The 23020-nt window shown below is 56.4% G+C and overlaps 2 protein-coding genes across 4 annotated transcripts; one reads left to right on the top strand and one right to left on the bottom strand.

The window, feature by feature from the left end:
* Positions 1–4949: 4949 nt before the first annotated feature.
* Positions 4950–11262, bottom strand: P3H4 (prolyl 3-hydroxylase family member 4 (inactive)). Its single transcript, XM_077164420.1, has 8 exons — positions 10732–11262; positions 10383–10535; positions 10079–10250; positions 9303–9431; positions 8238–8383; positions 7535–7618; positions 5965–6109; positions 4950–5663 (listed from the first exon to the last, which is right to left on the bottom strand). The coding sequence occupies exons 1-8, from the start codon at positions 11209–11211 to the stop codon at positions 5641–5643; spliced, it is 1332 nt and encodes a 443-aa protein (XP_077020535.1). The 5' UTR covers positions 11212–11262; the 3' UTR covers positions 4950–5640.
* On the top strand, positions 10376–19927 carry FKBP10 (FKBP prolyl isomerase 10). 3 transcript variants are annotated; one of them, XM_077164419.1, is made up of 10 exons: positions 10376–10529; positions 15008–15153; positions 15446–15635; positions 15755–15900; positions 16289–16478; positions 16676–16821; positions 17469–17661; positions 18107–18249; positions 18447–18610; positions 19030–19927. In XM_077164419.1, the coding sequence occupies exons 2-10, from the start codon at positions 15066–15068 to the stop codon at positions 19213–19215; spliced, it is 1446 nt and encodes a 481-aa protein (XP_077020534.1). In that variant the 5' UTR covers positions 10376–10529; positions 15008–15065; the 3' UTR covers positions 19216–19927. The 3 variants fall into 3 exon arrangements, with proteins under 3 accessions (XP_077020534.1, XP_077020533.1, XP_077020532.1); XM_077164418.1 differs by having other exon boundaries at positions 10376–10538; XM_077164417.1 differs by lacking the exon at positions 10376–10529 and adding an exon at positions 11737–12582.
* The last annotated feature ends 3093 nt before the right edge of the window (positions 19928–23020 follow it).

Below are 23020 nucleotides of genomic sequence, written 5' to 3'. Positions count from 1 at the left end.
AGAGATAGGATGGCACCGAAATAACCCAGCCAGGGTGAGATACCAGCAGCCAGTGGTGGTAGGGGGAGAGGGCAGGACCTCTCCAGAGAATGCCTGTGTCTGGGTCGCTCCCCCTTAACCACGCTGAAGCCCCCAAGTGCAACTGCAGCACTTCAAGAGCCCAACAAGGCTGGTTCCAAGCATAGGAATTGTATTCTCGCACTGGGTGTCCCTGGCTCTCTGAGCAACCCCTCCCCCTCCTGCGTGGTTTTGGGGGAAGGGGAGATGGGAACCTGCTACCTGAGTCACCCCCCTCCCTGCTCCTGGCTAGGGCGACTCCATGCACAGGCTGACATAGCTGGGGCCCCACCCACCCTGCCAGCCGGCCTGCCCCTCCCTCCCCATACAAGCCAGGAGAGATGCATGCCCTGACAGGCGCTCTTCCCACGGCCACCACCCCTCCCCGCTTCGCACACATACATACACGCAGAGGGAGGCAATGGCAGGAATTTCTCCCCCACCTGTTGACAGTCCCGGGGACGAAGGAAAAGTCTAATCAGAGCTGCCTTGTATATAGAGGGAAGCAGAAGCCAGAGCCAAGAGAAGGCCTTCCCCTAAGGCCACACAGAGCAAATTTCTGACAGGGCTGGGACTTGAACCTCTGGCTTCCACCCATCAGTCCATCTCTCTAGGTCTCTTTCCACCCCAATAAAGGTAGGATGCAATGGAGGAGATGAGAATCAATTTTTCAGGAAGTCAACTTGAGGAGTGCCTTCAGGAAAGCCTTGGGATTGGAGAGCCAGGGCTAGGGGAGGCGGCCGGCTGGCTGGCCCTCCTCCGGGACCTAAATCAATAAGCCTGGCCTAACTAGAAGCCTTACTTCCTCTACGCCAATACTACCAATAGCCAGAGCAATAGATTATGCAAAGAGACCCCCCCTCCTCCCAGGTCCCCCATCTTCCTTCCCTGGGCTCCACCTTGGTGGGAACTGGGGGCCAGGACTTGGAGGTCTCCCAACCTTGTACATTAATTCCATCTTCGCCATCCCCACCCCAGGGCCCCCAGAGAATTGAGAGTTGAGATCCTTAAATATTTCATCAGCACTTCAGCCTCCAGTTGAAGATACAGCCAATTTACAGCTCATGGATAATTTATGGCCCCAGCAGAGACCTGGAACTCGTGAAGGGGGAGGGCAGGGAGCACGAGGTAGGGGGGGGCGCGGGTGAAGCATGGACTAGGCTGTTAATAAAGGGCGTCCAGAGAAGCAAACTGGGTCTAGAGAGTCTGCAAGGCAGGGGGAAGGAGTTCAAAGTTCAGAGACATTTACATCTTTGAGGATACCAGTGTAAGAAAAGAAAAATGGGGCTATCAGAATAATTGTGCAAAAGGCTAAAGTCACATGACAAGCATTTTCTGACTTCAGTTCTGTCCCTGCTTCTCTGCGACTGTTTATGTAACCTCATTCAGAGATAACATATAAACACTTAAACTCTGCGGCCTTTATGGCCGTGAGGCCCCTGCTTCTCACATATACCCAGGCCAGTGGAGAGGAGCCAGACACCCCACTCCTGGGGCTTAACCCCACCTAACCCTTTCCAGCCCCTCCCTTCAGGAGGATCACAGTGATTTAGCCCAGCGGTCAAGGGAAAACCATGCTCCAGGAACATAACATCACACTTTTCTTCTAAAAGGACAGAGAGAACAGGGGAAGTTAAATGGAAAATGTCAAGTTCTATTGTCCCTTCTTTGTGGGTGACCTCCTTAGCAAGTGAGTTCTGTGATTCAAAGGCTCAGGTATATTTGCGTACGCAGGGGTAAGGGTAAATGAGCAGGCAAATCCTCCCCCTTCCTCAGTTTCTCCAGCCAAGTCATGGGCCTGAGAGGTGCTCCTGAACCAGGTGTTGTTTGGGGGACAGAGGAGATCCTATCCAGGCACCCGGCCGCCAGCTGGGCCCCAGGCAGATGGTGATTATGGGGTGGAGTGTCCACAACGGGACCTGGGGTTGGGGCTTGGGCTGGGCTGGGTGGGCTGCCCCGGCCCCCATTACACCCAGTCATCTTGGAGCGTGATTCCAGGAAGAAAATAGGACAGGGCTCTGCCAGCCTAGCCTCTCTGGGCGTCAGTTTCCTCCCCTGTGAAGTTTGGGTGACCTGCCAGGGCTGCTCACAGAAAGAAGTCACAAGGGAAGGCCTGGAAGGGGACTCTGAAATGGGGAAGCTGTGGGGGGCTTGGGCCCTGTGGCTGCCAGGACCCTCCCAGTCAGGTTAAGCTGCAGGCCCCAGGGCCAGTGGGACACGGCCTTCTGACACAGGGAAGGGGCCACTTTTTGTCCCCAAGGGAGCCCCCACTCTCCCAGAGACAGGGAGCAACAGGGTGAGACTTCAAGAACTGTTTTCCAAAATCTCTTCCATAGGAAATTTTTTTCTTTTGCATGGACAGGCACCAGGAATCAAACCCGGTTCTCTGGCATGGCAGGTAAGAATATATTGGAATTTATTGGAATTTTGGGGGGAGCCCATGGAACTCTCCCATCCCCTGGCTAGCACCTTTTAGGATTTAGAGCCTGGACTAAGTGACTCCAGCAAGATTCCCCAACCTCCAGCCTGATCTCATGGAGCTGACAATGGACAATGGAGGGGGGCAGGGTAGGGTTCTGGAATCAGGCCTGAGAGAAGGTGCTAGCCTGCCTCCTCCCTCCCTCCCTCCTTTCCTTCCTTCCTTCCTTCTCAAAAACCTTGCCTCCCTCAGTGGGCCATGGCACTGGGGAACCAGGGGGGATGGTGTGTCTACACATCTGGGCCCCACCTTCCTCTTACTGGTGCCTGCGCTCAGCTGTTAGCTCCCAGCTGCAAGGGACAAGGCCAGGACCAGTTCTCCTTTGCCTTTTCTCCCTTCCGAGAACAGCCTCAATCTGGGAAGAGCAGGTTCAAAGACAGCTCAGCCACCCACCTGCTCTAGGAACCTTGAACAAGTTGCTTCTCACTCCTCAGCCTCTCCTGTAACAGAGGGGAATTGATGTCTCCGTGGCAAGGCTGCGTTGAGGGTTATAATTAACATGCCGGGTGACGAGCACGTGCAGTAGTTGTGCTTCCCTAGGATGGGGTCTTTATGCATCCAGGATGCCTCTGGAGAATCTCTGAGTCTGGCCCCTACTGTATGAGGTCTCCAACCCCACTGTCATTTTGGCTGTCCCTAACCTTCTACCCATTTTACAGATACTGTTGCTGATAAAGTTATAGGTGGAGGTTTAGTGGGGGGTGGGGGGTGGGGAATGTGGGGGGTTAAGGAGATAAGCTGGGCGGGTAAGACAGAGATGGGGAGGAGGTGAGAGTGGCTGGGTTGGGTGGGGTTGGAAGACTGGCTGGAGCGCCCCAGAGGGCCCACGCTGGGACTCGGTCTCACCGGTTTGGGGAGTCAGCTGGGCATTGAAGAGATACTGGCATCAGGGAGAGGCTGGAGGGGCTGGCAGCTCCCTGGGAAAGGGTGGCTGAGTAAGGATTGGGAGGGGCCAGCTCCAGGCCTAGATGGGGTGCAGAGTGCCTAAAGAGGGTCTGGCCTTCTGTTCCCAAGGGATACGCCCTCCTCTCTCTCTCTCTCTCACACACACACACACACACACACATCTCACTTAGATGCACACTGACACATATCATTGCAACTCCCTAGCTTACCTGGTCCCTCTTACACAGCTCTATTTTCCCAACACACCTATCTACTATAACTAGATAATTTACTTATTATAATATTCACTCCTTTCTTCCGGCTGGAATGGAAGCCCTTGGCCTGCTTTGTTCACTATTGTTTGCCCAGCACCTACAGCAGCCTGCCACATAGTAGATGCTCAATGAATAGTAAATGGACCTCTAAGAAGCACATTCATGAACACCCCACACTCCACGGACTCCTGGAGCGTGCAGAGATGCTCATAATCACCTGTGAGGCTGACATGGACATCCTCAGACACGCCGCAGGCACACACGCACACCCAGACCCACACATTCACACGCATGAGCACAGACCTTCTCTCTCCCGCAGGCGCACGCCTTCCCAGACCCACACCCAGCCATCCGCAGATTCCAGAGCTCCTACTCACACCAGGCCATGGCTGCGCAAACACGTCCAAGCACATCCCTGCTCCCCACCCTCCAAAGTGCCAGCCCTGGCGGGCAGCCCCTCCCAGAAACAGGGGGAGGGGCCTCAGTGGGAGCTGGCAACACAGCAGCTTGTAAGGGGTGGGGTGGGGCCAGGCCACCAAGGCCTAGGCCACCCTGGCACCAGGAGCTGTCAGGAGACGCTCTGCTGCAGAATGACCCCCTAGCAGACCCATCTAAGCGAGGGCAGAGGGATGAGGTCACCGGCCCCTTGACCCAGCGTCTGCTCTAGACTCTGGCCTTCCAGTCCTCATCCTGACAGGGGTTTGGGGCAGGACAGGGAGGCCTCCTGGCACGCTTGGGGTAAGGGTGAATTAAGGCAGGAGGTGAGAACCCCACCTCCAGCTTGGACTCTACTTTCTTTAGAGGCTGACACCTCTGCCACTTTGCCCCACCCCACCCCAGAAGGTGGAGGTGTGGAAGAAAGGGCGTGGGGCCGCCGGTGAGTCAGAGCGCTGGGTGGCAGCCGCTGCCCTCATCCGTGCTCCTCTGGCCCCTCTGTCCCCTGGCGTGGATGCAAAATTGGGCAAGTGGGGTCTGGCCGACCCACTGCCCCCCCAAGAGGTCCCAATTAATCAAGCATATTTCTAGAACTCTTCTGGCTTCTGAGAGATGGGGCCCAGCCCCAGCTCTGGGAGGGGGTAATGTCCAGAGGGCAGGGCAGGGCAGGGCCCCCAAGGCACACTCCCTCACACCGCTGGGAACCTGGGTCAGCTACAGCAGCCGGAAGTAAAAGCCCTTGGCGCCCTCCTTGCAGTCACCACTTTCCCCGGCGGCGGGGGAGATCTGCTGAACTAGGAAAATACCTTACATCCCATCTTGGAAATCTGATCCCACCATCTTCCCAGGGTCCGGGGAGGGAACTGTCTTCACGCCCCCTGGCGGGACATCTGCAATTGCAGGCGGCTCGCTCCGGGGCGCTCCCACTCACCCGCAGTCCAGAGGCCGGCCGCACCCACCCAACCCCCTCACATTTTACAGATGAAGAAAGATGGGAGCAGCAGGAGGGACTTGTACCCCACAACTCAGCCCGGGGTAAACTGTACCCAGGTGCTGAGATTCACTCAACAACACAGTTTATTGGCCCCACTTCCCCACCCCCACCCCCACTGCCAGTGTGCCAGGGCCCTCTAGACTCCTGGCCTAGGGCTCTTCCTGGCCCCCAGCTGCCCTTCTGCTGCCTCTGCAATGGGGGCTGAGGCTCCCACCAGAAGCCAGAACCTTCTCCTCCAAGAGACTGTCCAGGAGCGGAGAGCAGCAGGAAGGGTCTGTCCAGGCTGGCCCAGTGCTGGCCTGCAGCACCCCTGCCATCCTGTGGTCTGGAGGAACAGAGGAGGAGGCAGGATGCGGCCTGGGGAGGCAGATCACAGGTGGGAGAGGATGAGGGCCAGGTCAGCTGTGCCCATTTAAAGTTTTAATAAATAGTTCTTGCTGCCCAGACTGGGAAGGGGTGGCACCACTGGAACCAGGCTTCTCAAGCTATTGAGGGGTTTGAGGGTGGCCTTCTCCTCATGCCAGTTCAGGCTCTGGCTCTGAAAAGAAAAGGCAAAAAGCATTTGGGTGAACCCACCACCCATTCCCAACAGCCTTCAGTTGGCTGGGGGCCGCAGAGAGACAGGAGGCAGGAGTGAGGCTCCCTGGGAAGAGGGCTCAGCTGGTTGCAGCTCCAGGACAGATGCCCTCTTTCCAGGAGGAGCAGGGGTTGCTCACACATTGGAAACCCCCAGGGAAGTGGTCCCAGCACCTTATACACATACCTCACTGCCTCTGCAGCCCCAGCCTCCAACCTGGCCTGCATCCCTGCCCCCTCCCACCGGGACCCAAGGTACTGACCAGCCTCAGCCTCGTCACCCTTGGCATCCGGCTCCTGCCACCAGTTGGCAAAGATGCCCTCTTCATAGTCTCCCTCCCCCTCAAACTCAGCGTCAGATGGAGGGTCCTCAGGTTCCACGGGCACTTCTGTCTCCTCCAGCTCCATCTAGAGCAGCCCCAGGGGGCAGGGGGGCGGGGAGAAACGGTAACAGCAGGCCTCAGCCTGGCCAAGGGGGCCTCCTGTTCCATCTGTCAGTCTCCAAAGCCTCTCCTTCCCCAGTCTCAAGAACCAACCTAGGAGGGTTTTGTTTGAGGGTTTCTCCTGCAATGTCCTTATCTCAAACTGCTCCCTCCCTGAACAGATGAGATTCAGTGTTTGCACAAGCATTGCCCTCTCCACAGCCCCACCTTCTAAGCATCACCTTCCTTGTGCATATAATGCTATTCCATGCATGCTGTTTGCTCAGGCAGTTCTGCCTGCCAGGGAACGCCTTTACTCTCTGTGCCTCCCTCCAAAGTCCAGTGTCAGCTTCAGGATGAGGACTGCCGACCTGGCCGGAGCCCTCCTGTGCCCTGAGCTGACCTCTCCTGCATGGAAGAGGGAAGGGCCTGGGCTGCTTTTCAGCCTCCCGTACGAGATTGTGAGCTGCTTGGGTAAGCTGAGCTTTCATCAACTTACCCCAAGCCCAAGCATGTTGTCTGGCAAACAGCAGGCAACAAATAATGGTTATCATTTACTGAGTACCTGCTGTGAGCTGGCTGTATACCAAATGCTTTATGTACTTGATCCCATTTAATTCTCATCTGACAGTGTGGGATGGGCATTTATTCTCCCCATTCCATGGATGAAGAAACAGAAGTTCCAAGAGGTTACCTAAGACTTGCCGGGAGGCCACCCACCAGTAAGTGGTGGAGCCAGGTCTGGCTAGCACCAAAGCCTGGGTGCTAACAGTGTAGACCCTGACCCCATGTTTGATGAGTAGAGGCACAGATGGATGTGCTAAGAAGGGAATGAATAAATAACCACTGAGCAGCTCTCATTTAGAATCAATGTAAGACACTATGTTCCTTCCTTCCTGTGTCCTACATTCCTTCTTTCCTTCATTCATTCACTTGTACATTCAAACTCAGTTTCTAAGAATCAGCTCTTTGCTGGGCTCTATGGGAGACTGGGAATAACTAGGTCCTGGCCCCCTCTGGAAGGCTGGGTAGAGAAGGGGCCAGACCAAGAAGCACCACAGCTGCATATAACTCCAAGTCCAGGCCACAGGTGACCAGGGAGGCACAGAGAATCAGAGTTGGCACTGCAAGTCCATAGGAGAGCCAGGGCACACAGCAATGGCTTCCTGGAGAAGGTGCCATCTGCGTGAGGCCCAGGAAAAGCAGGACCCAGATATGTGCAGAAAAGAGGACATGGGACACTGAAGTTGGGGAGAGAAGGACAGTGTAGATAAGAGACAAGCAAACCTCTCTTGCTTTACAATAGCTGACTGCCAGGGACGGGGCAGAGCTTTGGCACAGGGAAGAGGCCTGAAGTGTCCACCCCCACCCCCCACCACGACCCAGTCCTGGAGGACAGGGAGCCACTCACCTCATCATCTGACTGGAGGTACATGTGTGCAAACTCCAGCAGCTCCCGCAGCTCAGTGGTCTGGTTATGATAGAGCACAGCTTCCTGTGGGGGGGAAGGGGTTAAACGGAACCTTGCTGCTAGTGCAGGTTCAGGAGATGGTGGGAGAACCAGGGCTCCTAGAATTTAGGTCATCTGGTCCTTTGCCAGCTCAAGGAGCAGGGAACAGGTTTCAGCTCACATGCTGACAGCATAATCGAAGCTGCTTAGAATGCTGGGTTGAGAAGGATTCTGAGGGCTCAGTGAGAAAGCGTGCCTCAATTGATTAGCAGTGAATGCCATGGACAATGAAAGTGGGAAGTGTACTATGTGCCCCATATTTGCCAGTTTTGTCCTAGATTCCAAGGGGTTTCCTCAGGTGGTCCAGGCTAGGGGGTCCCCTGGGGAAGAAGGAGAAAGGCAAGAGGGGAAGGTGCTATGGGTGGGGAAGGGAGTGGGCAGGATATGTCCCAGACATTGTGCTATGATGTAGGTAGTATGACTCCCAACTTGAAGAAGAGGCAAAAGACCCAGAAAGGATAAATGACATTCCCAGCTGGTGGACCTGCGGTTTGAATCCAGGACTGGCTACATATTCTTTCCACTTCCCATCCTGTCTGCAGAAGAAATTGGGATTGTTCCTCAAACCACATGCCCCACCAGAACCTTGGAAGGCAGTGCCTACCTCCCGAGGCTGGAAGTCCTCCTCCTCCAGCCCCCAGCGGGCCCGATGAAAACGGTAATACACCAGGTTCTGCTGCATGACACTGTCCTCGGGGTCGAACAGCATGTAGCTGGCGGCGCTGTGGGCAGCCTGGCGCACGTCGTTCACTGCGGGCAGGATGGGCGGAGGAGTAGGTCTGGACCTCCCCGCACTCAGGGACAACCCCTCCAAGCCCACCCCAACGTCTCTCCCAATTCAGCCCAGTGACCCCGGGTCCCCAGAGGCCTCCCAGAATACCTGTTCAGCTCCTCACCCCATCTAATAATAATGCAAACTAACATGTTTTGAACACTTACCATGAGCCAAGCCCTGTGTAACTCATTTAAAACTCACTGGTATTTCAAGTATTTTTATACTTAAAAAATCCAAAGCACAGAGAAGTTGGGTAAACTGCCCAAGCTCATTCAGCTAGAGAGTAATGGCGCTGGGGAATGAGAGCCTGGCAGCTGGCTCTGAAGCTCTCTGCCATCCAGCCCCATGAAGAGGCTCCCTGGCCCCTTGGTCCTCAGCCCCTCCACTCCAACTCCAGCTTCTATCTGAACCTTGGCATATCCGTATTAAGGGAACTTTGGAGGTTGTCCTTTCCAGCCTTCAGGGGACACCAAGATCTCCCTCCAGTGAGGCTTCAAGTCCTGGCGCCACTTTTAATTAGCCATGTGACTTGGGACCAGCCCCTTGCCCTCTATAAGCCTCAATGGTCTCATTTGGAAAATGGATCCAGTAATGCATGGGGCTGGTGATAGAACCAAGTGAAGTGAGATAAACAGATAGGGTTTTTTAGACTGCCAAGTGCTATCTACCTTCTAATTCTCTCCCAGGCTGCTCTCTATCTCTTTCCACAAGCCCCTCACGGACCCCCGAAGGCCCACAGAGTTCTTTCCCAATATCCCCACCACCCCCAGCTTTCCCTCCAATCACTTGGGATCTTCAATTCCGAGGGATCATGCCCCACAACGCCACAAGGACCCCAGTGCCGTCCTCTCCCTCCTCCTTTCTCCCCTGCCCAGGCCCAGCCAGGAGACTCACACTTGTAATAGGCAAACTGCAGGTAGTGGTACATGGTGGCCACAAACTTGTCCACAAAGTAGCCACCCACATTGGGAGTCAGGTTGGTCTCACAGTCCACCTTGCACTGCAGGGATTCTGCAAAGAGATCTGGGGGGTGGGAGGCAGGAGTGAGGAGCTGGTGTGCCTAACAGCTCCATCACACTCAGGGACTTATGATTAAATTACATAGTCCATGTCAAGAGCTTGGCAGGCCATAAGCGATGCTGACAGTGGGCTGGTCCCTCTCCTGGGCTGCCTTACCATCTCCAGCTCCACCTGCCCACAAAACCAGAGGGAGCCAGGGAGGGGAGAGTGGCAGGTGAAGTTTAAGACTGTACTGAAGTCAGGCAGAGAAGTTGAGGATAGGTCCCTTTGAGGGATCCCAGGGCTAGAGATCCTGAGACTACATGTGATTTCTGGCCACACTGAACAACCACTTTCTGTATACCTGCTGGGCTGTCTCCCACCTCAGCACCTTGGCACCTGCACTGACCCCTGCCTGGAAGGCCTTTGAACCCAACCTTCCCATACCCTCCTGGAACGTCACAGTCTTCTGCACAAGTGCCCAGCACCTTGCACGTTCCCTACCACAGCTCTCTGCAGCCAGTGTCTCAGCACACAGAGGGCTCCTTGAGAGCTGGGATAACACCTGACTTGTGTCTTTCTCCCCAGCAGTTCACACGTGTTCCATAAAGGGAAAGGACTTCTGGGAAGTTCTGAGGGGCGCCTTGGCAAGGGTCTGGGTGGGAGGATACCTGCTATGGCTGGGTAGAAGTCCTTGAAGTCCACCTGCTCGTGGGCCCCCTCACAGCCAGCCAGACACCGGGCGAAGACGGCCAGGTACTCAGCCAGGGCCCGCTCCATGTCCTCGGTGCTGCCGCGGAAGTCCCCGCCGTTGTAGAGCTTCACAGCCCGGAGGAACACGGCCTGGTATGGGACGCGGCGGGGGTGGCAGAAGAGGTCAGAGGGCCCCCCTACGTCCCCCCACTTCTCTCTCAATGGAGGTTAGGCAGGAACCCCAGGCCAAGCCCCACGCCACGCCCTGCCCCTCCACCCCACCTCGTAGGGCTGGGCCTCCAAGTCGGTGAGGGACTCCTCCGTGGCGTCCAGCAGCCCCCGGTAGTAGCTGAGGTATTTGGCGGTTAGCTCGTGCTTCGGATTCCTCTGGAGGAAGGTGTAGGCCGCGGCCACCGCCTTCTCCAGCCGGTTAGCCTGGTGAGGAGGGGGTGGGGGTTGGGGGTGGGTAACGGATCAGTAGGGCCAAAGCCCGCAGCCCCGAGGGTGCTCTGGATGAAGGCCACGCTCCTCCCGGCCCGGCCCGTAAAACCAGACGCAGGGATGGAGCGACGAGCCCCAGCCGGGCCCCCCACGCGCGAGGTCTCCGGGGCGGGGGGCGGAGGGCGCCCACCTTGAACAGCGCGTAGTGCAGGTACTGGTAGGGCAGGCGGCTCTGGAAGTCGCGCAGCAGCTGTCGCGGCGGGTAGGACACCTGGAAGGCGGGCAGCGTCCGCTTGCAGCGCCGCAAGCAGGCGGCGCGCTCCAGGACCTGGCCGAAGAGCCGTAGCTCGCGGGCCCATTCGTCGTCGCTCCCGCCGTCGGGGCCGGGCCCGGACCCGGGCTGGGAGGCCCCGGGCGGCGGGGAGCCGCTGCAGTTGGCGTGGCAGAAGGCCTCGCTGTCCCGCAGCAGCCGATGCAGCCGCAGCGCCGCCTCGAGGTAGCGCGCGCTCTCGCGCCAGCTCTCGCCCTCGTACTGCTCCAGCGCGTGCCCGTAGGCCGCGGCCAGGGGCATCAGGTCCTCGGGCGGGAAGCCTCGGAAGCTGTACTTCTCGTACTGCGCCCCGGCGCTGCCCAGCAGCAGCCACAGCAGCCCCCACGCCGCGCAGCCCATGCCCCCGCCGTGCCCCGGCCGGCGCTGCCGAGCAGAGAAGGCGTCCGGGCCCCGGCGGGCGGGCGCAGAGGCCGGGCGGGCGCTCCCGCTGGGTCTTAGCGCCCGGTCTTGAGTGGGGAGGGGGTGTGGGGGTGTGGAAAGAGAAGTCGCCTGAGTCCGGGCCGCAGAGGGGCAAAGGGCCGTATCTCCCCGTCTTGGAGGCGCGCCCTACGTTGGCCCAACCTCCTGGCCTGGCCTGGGGGGTCTTGCAACCCCAAGACGGATGGTGGATGGGTGAACGCTTCAGGAGATGGGAAGAAGCCCCATCCCCACGCGGAAGCTGTCCTCCCACCTGAAGAGCAAGAAATTGAGGGAGGTGCCACCTCCCGCTCCTCTCCCTAAACTGCCCTGGCACCTCTGGTCACCCGCCACACTCCCATTCTGCACCCTCCACCCCCACCCCTGAAGACGTTACGCCAAACATCTCCCCCAGCGCAGCCGGGGAGGCGCACACCCAATTTTGTCCCGCTCACCCTCCGCTAACACCGGCGCCAAATGTATCTCCGACCCAGGTCAGAAGTCCTTCCAGTAGTGTAGCTTTCGGAGGACAAAGCCGCTCCTCTCCTTGGAGGATAGTAGTGTGGGGGGAAGCACTGAGATGCCCCTCAGATTCCGGATCCTCACTTTCCATTTGGAAGACACCTAGAGTTGGGCGTGCCCGCAAAGAAAGCTAGGGGTGCCTCAGTCTGGCTTTAGGACCCCGGGGCTCCAGAAAAAGACATGGAAAGATTGTGTGTGTGTTCTTTCTTTGGGAGTCCGCTTAGACTTCTCATCTTTCCTGAACCTCCCTCCCTATCCCGGCCCCAGGTCTCTCAGCTCTGAGTGGGGGCTGGGGGAGGAGGGGAATCTGGAGTTCTTTGTGGTGCATTCCTGGAACTCTCACCCGGCGCTCTCCTCCGGTTCCCCCACCCTCTCCGGCCGGCCAGCTCAGTCTCCCCAGCCCCCATTCCACGTCGACCAGCCAGGGCGGGGGTGGGGAAGGAGGACAGGAAGAGGGGGAGCTAGCTCTGGGAGGAGAGGGGGCAAGGAGGCTGGCGCCGCGGCTCCCTTAGCTCGCCTTCGCTGCCGGCTGCCTGCTCCCAGCACCATGCTTCCCACGGGCGCCCCCAGCCACACCCTCCCCGGGCTCCCCCTGCTGCAGTTGCTGCTGCTCCTGGTCCAGGCCGTGGTGCGGGGGCTCGGCCGTGCCAGCCCGGCCGGGGGTCCCCTGGAAGATGTGGTCATCGAGAGGTACCACATCCCCAGGACCTGTCCCCGGGAGGTGCAGATGGGGGATTTTGTGCGGTACCACTACAATGGCACTTTCGAGGACGGCAAGAAGTTTGACTCGAGGTAAAGGGTTTGGCACCCCCAGATTCACCACTTTCTTTCCCTGAGCTCCCAGCCAGACTCTCTTCCGACCTGGGGTCCCCTCGTTGCTTCTCCTAAGCTCTGTATCCAGGCACTCACTCCATGACCCCTTACCCTCAAACACAGCACTCTTGGGGATATCTAGACATCCATTTCCCCCCAAACATCCCCCTACCTCCAATTACAAACCTTCGCCTCTCAGAGAACTCCAATTTCTTTCACACAAGCTCCCTCCATCCCCTAAGTATTTGATATTCAGGGTGAACTCTATATACTCACTATTGCTTTATTTAAAAGCATGGGGATGGGGTGGGGGAGTTCTGGTCGAAGTGTTGGGGGGAAGGGGACATTCCCTGCTGCATGTGAATCCTTGGTGGTCTCTCAGCCTGCGACCCACTAACCTTCCACCACCGCGATTCCCTCTCTGGTTCCAGCCCCAGTTTTCAGTGCCTTTGCAGTGGGAGGGGAAGGGCTAGAGCCTTTTTTGGAGGAGATGGGAGTTGGCAGCAACTGGTAGGGGTAAAGCAGAGTGGGCATTATATTAAGACATCAGGAGCAGGGGCACGGCTTGGAGCCGAGGACCCAACTGTCTACGTGTCACACGATAAGACATGCCACCCTGGCCTTCTCGGAAGGGAGGGTTTCCACACACCCCTCGCTGGGTCCTGCAGGCAGCTGCCCTCCCCACCTCACCTCCCTCCATCTTAGCTCCACCAGGCCAGCGCGGCGGCCCGTTTCACCAGTCTTGGGGTTTGAGAGATGGGCCTCGGGGTGCTTTTGCTGGTGGGGGCGGAGCAGCGCTGCGGGCCAGTCTCAGGGGTAGACCTGCAATCCCAGTCACACACGCAGACCCCAGGCCAGGCCTGAACCTTCCCAAAACACGACTCAACCCGTAAGAAATGAGTGGACATCGCTTTGGAGGCAGGCTCTCTTTGACGCTGGACCAGGCATTGTGCTTTGGTTCCTCACCTAGAAAATGGACATTAAAGACAATACCTGGTATTCGGCTATATATATATATGGTACTAGAATAGAAGTAAAAACCCATGGTACTGCACAGCACAATGAGCCCTAAGTTAGGCCATGGACTGCAGTAATAGTACAATTATAAAAACGTGTTTTTATCAGTTGTAAGGAATGTACCACACCAATGTAAGGCGTGAATAATAGGGTGGTATATGGGAATCATGTGTTTTATGCATGATTGTTCTGTAAAACCCACAACTTCTCAAATATACAATAATGATAATAAAACAGCACCCGCTTCCTAGGACCGATGTTAGGACTCAAGATGATGAATGAAAGAAAGCCAGATTCGCACACTGCGAGCACAATACACACAATACGCACCTCGCAGGCTCAGTACACACCTTGGCTTTGACTCTGGGGAGAATCTTATGCCCTGAGACTGTTTAACTCTCAGAAACTCCTTACCCTACCTGGGGCCCCACAACAGCCCTGGGAAGGAAGCAGGGCAGGCTTGAAAGGCAGCTCAGTGGACAGAGTGAGGTCTAGGCCCTTGACTTCCAGGAGTCGGGGAGGGGCTGGGAATTCCCCCAGGGAAGACTCCGGGAACCCGGAGAGGGGGTTGGGGGCAGGTTCTTGCAATCCGTGCCTGCAACACTTACCTAACACACAGCCCCCCTTTTGAGCAAAATTAAAATTTCCCACCCCCCTTAACTTCTGAAAACTCAAAATAAATTGAAAATTATATAACCAAAATAAAAGCTATGGCAATTTAAAAAATAGGCCTTTTCAAAATTTACAACCCATTCCCATCCCCACCTTCTGGCCAGCTCTGCTCCCCCTTCCTTTTCTTAGGGAACCGATGATGCAGTGGCCAAAACAGCCCGGGCTGTGGAGGGTAACAGGCCACACGGGAGCTGTGAGACTTGGGCAAGGCACTCTGTCCCGCAACTTTTAATTTTTCACATAAGAAAAATGAAAACAATGATGCTCACCTCATAGGGGAGAAAACTAAATGAGAGGGTGCATGTGAAATGCCAAGCATTTAATCTGGCACACAGCAAGTGCTCAGTAGATGTCCCCCTTCCCCTTTCTGCTCTACTCCCCATCGCTTTGCTCTCAGCAAATGGTTGGAGCAGGCAGGCCTGCCTCCCCCCGCCCCCCCCCCCCGTCCCCCCCCATCCTGGGAAATCGAAGCCCCTGGCCTTCTCAGGGACCATCCTCTTAAGGTGGAAGTCCCAGCTGGTGTGGGAGGGAGGCGTGAGGAGTTGTGAGAGCATGTGTATCCACGCACGTATCCAGGGAGAGGGCATTGTGTGTGGGGGGTGTGTGTGTAAATGCACACACGTGTGCATACACAGGACCTGGGGCAGAGGAGGCATGTGGCTGCATGCCCCTCACCTGTGCACACCTGAGGCCTTTCCATCCCGCTGTCCCCCAGCTATGACCGCAGCACCTTGGTGGCCATCGTGGTGGGCGTGGGGCGCCTCATCACTGGCATGGACCGCGGCCTCATGGGCATGTGTGTGAACGAGCGGCGACGCCTCATCGTGCCTCCCCACCTGGCCTACGGCAGCATCGGTTTGGGTGAGGAGGGCACTGGTGGGGAGCCTGGGGCACAGGGGTTGGGATGGAGGAGACCAGGAGGCACAATCAGGGACCTCCAGGGCCAGAGAACTGAAGCTCAGAGAGGGGGAGTGCCTTGCCCAAGGTCACACAGTATAATATGGGTAGTAGTGAGGCGGGAGGGAGGAGGGATCCATAAGGGCCCAGGGTGGGATCATAGCTTGGTCAGGAGGGAGGTAACTAGAGGTGTGCTGGGGGGCAACACAGGACCCTCAGACCACCCCACCTCCACCCTTGGGGGCCGCCCTCACAGCGGGGCTCATTCCCCCGGATGCCACCCTCTACTTCGACGTGGTCCTGCTGGATGTGTGGAATAAGGATGACGCCGTGCAGGTGAGCACCTTGCTGCAGCCACCCCAGTGCCCCCGCGTGGTTCAGGACAGTGACTTTGTCCGCTACCACTACAATGGCACGCTGCTGGACGGCACCGCCTTCGACTCCAGGTGAGGGGCCGGAGGGGAGCCCTTGAAGTGCTGGGAACCATGGCTTGTGGGGATGGAGTTGGGAGCCCATCCTGCTTATCTCCCCTTCACCAGCACCACCTCTTCCTCATTTTCTGCAGCTACAGTAGGGGTGGCACTTATGACACCTATGTCGGCTCGGGCTGGCTGATCAAGGGCATGGACCAGGGGCTGCTGGGCATGTGTCCTGGAGAGAGAAGGAAAATCATCATCCCTCCATTCCTGGCCTATGGCGAGAAAGGCTATGGTGAGAGCAGGCAGGGGCTGAGGGGGCATTCTCTAGAAGACAGAAAACAGGGCTGCCACACACAGTTGTCCGGGTTGTGCACTGCTGAAGGGCACCCAGCCAAGGAGGCAAGGAAGGATGAAAGCTACCCTGGGTGACTGTCTCACCGAGAAAGGGTGCTTTATTCTTACTCAACACAAAGGCTCCGTCTGGGCTGCTGGGAGCCCTGGGGTAAACCCAGCCGAGGCCTCACAGGGGAAGTGAGAAGCTGCAGCTGCTGCCAGGGAGGGAGAGGGCGTGGAGAGCAGGGTGGGCACCTAAGCATGGTGCCAACGTAGGACTTCTGGGGTCAAATAGGAGCCCTGGTTTGCTCCCCTCTTGTATGGTTCAAGCCCTATCCCTTCCCCAGGGACTGTGATCCCCCCACAGGCCTCGCTCGTCTTCCACGTCCTACTGATAGACGTCCACAACCCGAAGGACACCGTGAAGCTGGAGACGCTGGAGCAGCCCCCCGGCTGTGACCGGAAGGCGGTGGCCGGGGACTTCATGCGATACCACTACAATGGCTCGCTGATGGACGGCACCCTCTTTGACTCCAGGTCCGGAGGGTCCCCAGGAGTCCGGGCAGGGGAGGGAAGTAGAAAAGGCCAAGGCAGGGAGGGAAAAGCCGGGCACTGGGGTCACCCCAAGCAGCAGCTCTGAGCTGCCTGGAAGGGGGAGGGGCCCCTTTGACACACACACACACACACACACACACACACACACACACACACACACCCCCTCCCTTGTATTGCAGCTACTCCCGCAACCACACCTATAATACCTACGTGGGGCGGGGCTTCATCATCCCCGGGATGGACCAGGGGCTGCAGGGTGCCTGCGTGGGGGAGCGCCGCAGGATCACCATCCCCCCCCACCTTGCCTACGGGGAGAACGGAACCGGTAGGGTCCTTCCTGCCAACCCCCCCTCCGCACCTCTCCTGAACTGCCCACCTGGCCTTCCCCCCACCCCCTCCGTGGTGCTCTGCTCCTCTCCCTCGCAAAGAGGCTTACAGGTGACATCAGGTCACCCACCCGATTCCTGTCACCAACTCCAGCCCTTTCCACCAGAGGCGGTCCCCCCACCCCCCCACTTCTCCCCCCACCCCACCCTGGGGAAGGGCCTCTGACTCCTGCGTTGGCGGAGGGAGGGTGGTTATGGAAGAGCAGATACAGCATAGCTCTAGCAAGCAAAAAGACCTGGATTTGAGACCTAGATTTGCTGGGAGCCTCAGTTTCCATACCTGTGAAATGGGACTAACCTTATTGATCAGTAGGGTAAGTTGTTGAGAAGTTGCCAGATGAGTGTAAAGGGGCTTTCTAGACTGTAGTATCCGGCCCCTCCTCCCCCCCGCTCCCTACCGAGTATATTAGAAGAATTAACCATGTGGACAGACATCCCATCCCATCCTCGTCTGAAACCCCAGGGTGGGGGCGGGGAGTGTTTGGAGACCGGGGAATCAGGTCCAGCCCCACCCCGTGGAGCCCTTGGAGCCCTTGCCAGCCCTCTTGGAGCCCCAAGCTGACCCACGCCCCCATTCTGGCCTCAGGAGATAAGATCCCTGGCTCCGCCGTGCTGGTCTTCAGTGTCCACGTCATCGACTTCCACAACCCTGCAGACCCGGTGGACATCAAGATCCTCTCCCGGCCCTCTGAGACCTGCAGCGAGACCTCCAAACTTGGGGACTTCGTTCGATACCACTACAATTGCTCCTTGCTGGATGGCACCAGGCTCTTCTCCTCGTGGGTCCAGGGCAGGGCCAGGGCCGGGCAGGTGGGTGGGCACGGGTGCGGGGAGGCCCCTCACAGCACCTCCGACTCCTGCTTCTCCCTCTGGACGAGGAGGGAGAAAACCCTAGTCCTCTCTCAGCTCCCCAGCCGCTGGGGGCGCATCCAGACTCTTGCTTCCCTGCTCCATTTCCCATTTAAGTAAAGGAGACAGCAGGTGTGAGGAGACGAAACCCTTTACAGGGGAAAGGAAGGTGAAACTAGCAGTAGGGGAAGAGCTGCTTTTCCATTTTAAGGGAACTGAGGCAGAGCTGAGAGCTCAAGGCCACACTTCTGGGGCAGTGGCAAGATGAAAAGGTGCGTCCCCTGGCTGAGCTGTTAGGCCTCTGTCTGCACTCTCCAGTGCAGCGGGGAGAGAACTAGAACTGGGCCTGACCTGGGAATCTGCTCTCTTCCCGAGGCACGACCATGGGGCCCCCCAGGAGGTCACTCTGGGGGCTAACAAGGTGATCGAAGGCCTGGACACAGGCTTGCAGGGCATGTGTGTGGGAGAGCGGCGGCAGCTGGTCGTCCCCCCGCACCTGGCACACGGGGAGAGTGGAGGTGAGGGCCAGAGGCCATGGGTGGTCGGCCTGGCGTTCTGTCCCCTCTGCCCCTGCCTGTCTCCGGCCTTGATGGTTGGTGGGAGGAGCCAGGGAACCCTTCAGAATGGGTCCTTAAACACTGAGGCCTGCAGACTGGGGAGCCAGCCCAGCCCCTGGCCTGAACAGGATTTTTCCTTCTCTCCTCCCCGCCCCCAGCCCGCGGGGTCCCCGGCAGTGCTGTGCTGCTGTTTGAGGTGGAGTTGGTGTCCCGGGAGGAGGGGCTGCCCACAGGCTACCTGTTTGTGTGGCACAAGGACCCTCCTGCCAACCTGTTTGAAGACATGGACCTCAACAAGGATGGAGAGGTGCCCTCAGAGGAGGTGGGTGAGGAGCTGAGTCATGCCCATGCCCCCTTCCCAGCCAGGATGCCTGCCCACACCCAGCACCCGGCTTCGGTGTTCCTCCCCGCTCTGCCGAGTCACAAAGGCTTTGGCTCCCTTGTCCCTGCCTCTCTCCTGGCACAGTCTGCAGCCCTGGTCTCTGGTCCCTGGTCGCTGACTATCCCCCAGGCCATGCCATCCAACCTGGTCCCACTGCTCTCTGTCAGGCCCCAGCACCAGCATCTCTCCTCTCACCCGTCCTCACTGGGCTGGGGAAGGGGTTGGGCAGCCTGAAGAAGAAAGAAAAGAAAAAGGAAACACTTGCTGGTCTCTACCCGGGGGACTTTCCCAAGAGGCCACCCACAGCCGCGTGGCCGTGGCCCTTACCCCACCTTCGTCTTGGTGCTCCCCTCCCCCAGTTCTCTACCTTCATCAAGACTCAAGTGAATGAGGGCAAAGGACGCCTCCTGCCCGGGCAGGACCCTGAGAAAACCTTGAGGGACATGTTCCAGAACCAGGACCGCAACCAGGACGGGAAGATCACCGCCGGGGAGCTCAGGCTGAAGTCAGACGAAGACCAGGAGCAGGTCCACGAGGAGCTCTGAAGGCCGGGAAGCCTGGGCCCGGCCCCACGCACCAAGACCTGCTTCCGGGGCACAGTGGGCAGTGGGGCTGACCTTCTAATGGTCTTTCTCCCCTCTGCTGGCGTGAAGTTTGGGATCCACCTAAGAAATAGAAGAGACACCTCTGGTCTTCCCACTAGCCCTAGATTACAATCCACAGTGCAAACCCCCATTCCATTTTTCTCTTCCAACCCCAAACTCCTTCCTTAAAAGTTTTTGGAGTTATGAAGCCAATTTGGGGATTGGTAGAGTTTGGGGGATAGGACAGGGACATTGTAGCCCAATTTCACATCACTAGGTACTTAGCAAGGCTGAGCTCATCTCTTTATTTCCTTTTATTCCTTTCCTTGCCATCCCCAACTTCCCACCTCCAGCCCCATTCCTCCATTGTGGCAGCTCCCAGGAACATGAGTCGGGGCGGGGGAGGCCCCTCCTGTCTTCCTTCCTCAGCACTGGGTGGCCCCTAGGGAAGGGGAGCCTCCAGGAGGTCAACCCTACCTCACCCTGTTCCATCCACCCCTCTCACTGAGGTCATTGGGGACTGAGATGACCCCAGGGTGCTGAAGTTCAGCACTGGGCTTTGTATTGCCTTTTATCCCTAAAAAGGTTCCTTTCTCTAAGGGACCATGGAAGAGAAAACAAATGAAAGAGAAATAAAAAGGAATCTGCTCACATGGATCTTTAAGCCTTCGAATACTTGTGTTTTGTTTTTTGTTTTTTTTTCTGCTGGAATAAACTTGAGAGGGCTCCATTTAGGATTTGGGGTAGAAGCGGAGGTGGCCAGAGCTCTGGACACTCAAAAGGCTAACTCGGCACCAGATGCCTTTCTCCTTTGTGCTAATAAAACATTAAACTGAAGGTCTCAAGAGGTGGTTTTCGTGGGGCCCTTAGAGCACCACTGGGGAAGAAAGAGACAAACCATGTTTCCATGGCCTTGTCAGCTCAAGGCGGTATGTCCCTACATCTCAGCCTCTTCCCTCTGGAGGTTCCTGCCTCCCTGAGGCCTAATCTGGGGACCTCATCATGAAGAGGAAGGGGAGTCAATGTTTAAACAGGAGCGGAATCTGAGGACAGACGGGGAGAGATGACCCTTGTCTCCTAAGTGTCCAGTTGAATGGGGAAAATAAGGTCCCTGGCTCAAGCACAATATACAAGGCTCAAGGATGAAATTAAACCGCAGAGACAGATCATTTCCAATACTAACATATTGCCACCTCTCCCTGCTGGTTGCTGGCCAATACCACCTTGAATTCAGATCTCCAGTGTCTTGGGGAAGGAGCTGGTTCAGCTGCCAGCTGCACCAGCTGCCCTCATCACAGTGGCCCTCATCAGGTAAGTGATGGGCCTAGACTCACACTGAACTGTCCCCACAAGCTCTAATTTCTAGCTCAGGATCCCCGAGAGATGTGATTGACACTCCGTGGCCCTTGACCATCTCAAAACTTCCTCAGGGTCTGACAGTGGCCCCAGACCCAGTCTCAGATGGCAACCACCCCCTCCCCAACACAGCCTGACAGCACAGCCCTGAACCCAAGGAGAGAAATCTGGTGGCCTGTGCGGAGGCAGCACGATGCAGAAGAAAAGGATCCAGCTTGGTCAGAGACACTTGTGTTCAAATCCTGGCTTTCGCTCCTAGCTGTGGAATTTGGGAATTATTCACCCTTTCTGAGCCCTATTAACTGGGGAAGAATACTCCACCATGAGGATTCAGTGGCAAACATCTAAGTGCCCAGAGCATTCAATAAAACATTTGTATCACCTTCCCCTTCAGATGTGCAGATAAACACAACTGCCAACAGGCAGGGACCCTCTCCTAGATGGTGAGAGGGAATGGATTTCCCTAAGGGAGACAGGCTATGAAGACGGCGGGTGAACAGGTTCAACATTTTTTTCTTCAAAAGCTGTCCTGGGGAGAACTCTGGTTCTTGACCATCCAAAGTCAACGAGGAGAGAAGGGAAAGAAATGGTGAAGACTGCCCAAATAACGCAAGAAAGTCTAAAATCGAGACTTCCTGGAAGATGGCGGCTTAGTAAGACGCGCGGATCTTAGTTTCTTCTCCAGGACACCTACTAGGGGAGTAGAAACGATACAGAAAGCGCCCAAAGCCACAACAGAGATAAAAAAGACAGCGTACCCCATCCTGGAACGGCTGGCTGGCTGAGAGAAGCAGCTCGGGTGAGATCGCCGAGGCGCGCGGGCCTCACCGGGCGGGGCGGGAAGCGGCCGGAGTCACTCCCTTCCCCCTTCCCGGGCTGGCTGGGAGAATTGGAGAGGCGGTCCCCTGAAACCAAGGCGGCTGGTGCCCACACCACGCGCAGCCCCCCGGACCAACTGAGAGAATTGGATCGGAAACCCCCAGGCCGCGGAGAACGGTGACGGGTGGGGGAGGCCCCTTCCAAACCCGTGACTTCCGGGGAACGTGCACTCTCTCGGGCGGGCCGCTGCCACTGGCGCCCTCCCGCCACGCTTGTTGCCCAGGGCCGACTAGGAAATTCGGACGGGCTCTTTCCCTGGCTGCGGCGACCAGCAACCCTCCCTGCGTTCGGACCCCAGGCCGGCTCAAGCCGCTTCGGCTAGCGAACCCCCAGGACGGCGAGAGTTTTCCAAAGTTTAAGGTCCCACAGCACCTTTTACTGGTGGGACCCGCAGACAAACGGGTGCCACGAGCGCCACCTACTGGGCAGGATAAGAAAAACAGAACCCAGAGATTTCACAGAAAAATATTACAACCTTGCTGGGTCCAACACCAAGAGAAATCTGAATAAATGCCCAGACGCCAGCAGCAGAAGATAACTGTCCACGCTCAAAAGATTGAGAATATGGCTCAGTCAAAGGAACAAACCAATAGCTCAAATGAGACACAAGAGCTGAGACAACTAATGCTGAATATACGAACAGAAATGGAAAACCTCTTCAAAAATGAAATCGATAAATTGAGGGAGGACATGAAGAGGACATGGGCTGAACATAAAGAAGAAATAGAAAAACTGAAAAAACAAATCGCAGAACTTATGGAAGTGAAGGATAAAGTAGCAAACATAGAAAAAATAATGGATAGCTACAAAGATAGATTTAAAGAGACAGAAGATAGAATTAGTGATTTGGAGGATGGAACATCTGAATTCCAAAAAGAAACAGAAACTATAGGGAAAAGAATGGAAAAATTTGAACAGGGTATCAGGGAACTCAAGGACAATATGAACCGCACAAATATACGTGTTGTGGGTGTCCCAGAAGGAGAAGAGAAGGGAAAAGGAGGAGAAAAACTAATGGAAGAAATTATCACTGAAAATTTCCCAACTCTTATGAAAGACCTAAAATTACAGATCCAAGAAGTGCAGCGCACCCCAAAGAGATTAGACCCAAATAGGCGTTCTCCAAGACACTTACTAGTTAGAATGTCAGAGGTCAAAGAGAAAGAGAAGATCTTGAAAGCAGCAAGAGAAAAACAATCCATTACATACAAGGGAAACCCAATAAGACTTTGTGTAGATTTCTCAGCAGAAACCATGGAAGCTAGAAGACAGTGGGATGATATATTTAAAATACTAAAAGAGAAAAACTGCCAACCAAGACTCCTATATCCAGCAAAATTATCCTTCAAAAATGAGGGAGAAATTAAAACATTCTCAGACAAAAAGTCACTGAAAGAATTTGTGACCAAGAGACCAGCTCTGCAAGAAATACTAAAGGGAGCACTAGAGTCAGATACAAAAAGACAGAAGAGAGAGATATGGAAAAGAGTGTAGAAAGAAGGAAAATCAGATATGATATATATAATACAAA

Source organism: Tamandua tetradactyla, chromosome 6 (assembly GCF_023851605.1).
Source record: "Tamandua tetradactyla isolate mTamTet1 chromosome 6, mTamTet1.pri, whole genome shotgun sequence".
Lineage (NCBI taxonomy): Eukaryota > Metazoa > Chordata > Mammalia > Pilosa > Myrmecophagidae > Tamandua > Tamandua tetradactyla.
The sequence above is the reverse complement of the archived record's forward strand: the minus strand, read 5'-3'. Positions and strand labels throughout refer to the sequence as shown.

What these genes read in the sequence shown, in the direction of transcription:
- P3H4 (XM_077164420.1), bottom strand. Translation starts at nt 11,211, where the DNA reads ATGGGCTGCGCGGCGTGGGGGCTGCTGTGGCTGCTGCTGGGCAGCGCC. An exon ending in CTTCTACCCAGCCATAGCAG is followed by an intron (nt 9,432 to 10,078) that starts GTATCCTCCCAC and finishes CCCACCCCCCAG; the next exon opens with ATCTCTTTGCAGAATCCCTG. An exon ending in ACCTCCAGTCAGATGATGAG is followed by an intron (nt 6,110 to 7,534) that starts GTGAGTGGCTCC and finishes GGGCTGCTCTAG; the next exon opens with ATGGAGCTGGAGGAGACAGA.
- FKBP10 (XM_077164417.1), top strand. Translation starts at nt 12,338, where the DNA reads ATGCTTCCCACGGGCGCCCCCAGCCACACCCTCCCCGGGCTCCCCCTG. An exon ending in GGCAAGAAGTTTGACTCGAG is followed by an intron (nt 12,583 to 15,007) that starts GTAAAGGGTTTG and finishes GCTGTCCCCCAG; the next exon opens with CTATGACCGCAGCACCTTGG. An exon ending in GGCACCAGGCTCTTCTCCTC is followed by an intron (nt 17,662 to 18,106) that starts GTGGGTCCAGGG and finishes TCTCTTCCCGAG; the next exon opens with GCACGACCATGGGGCCCCCC.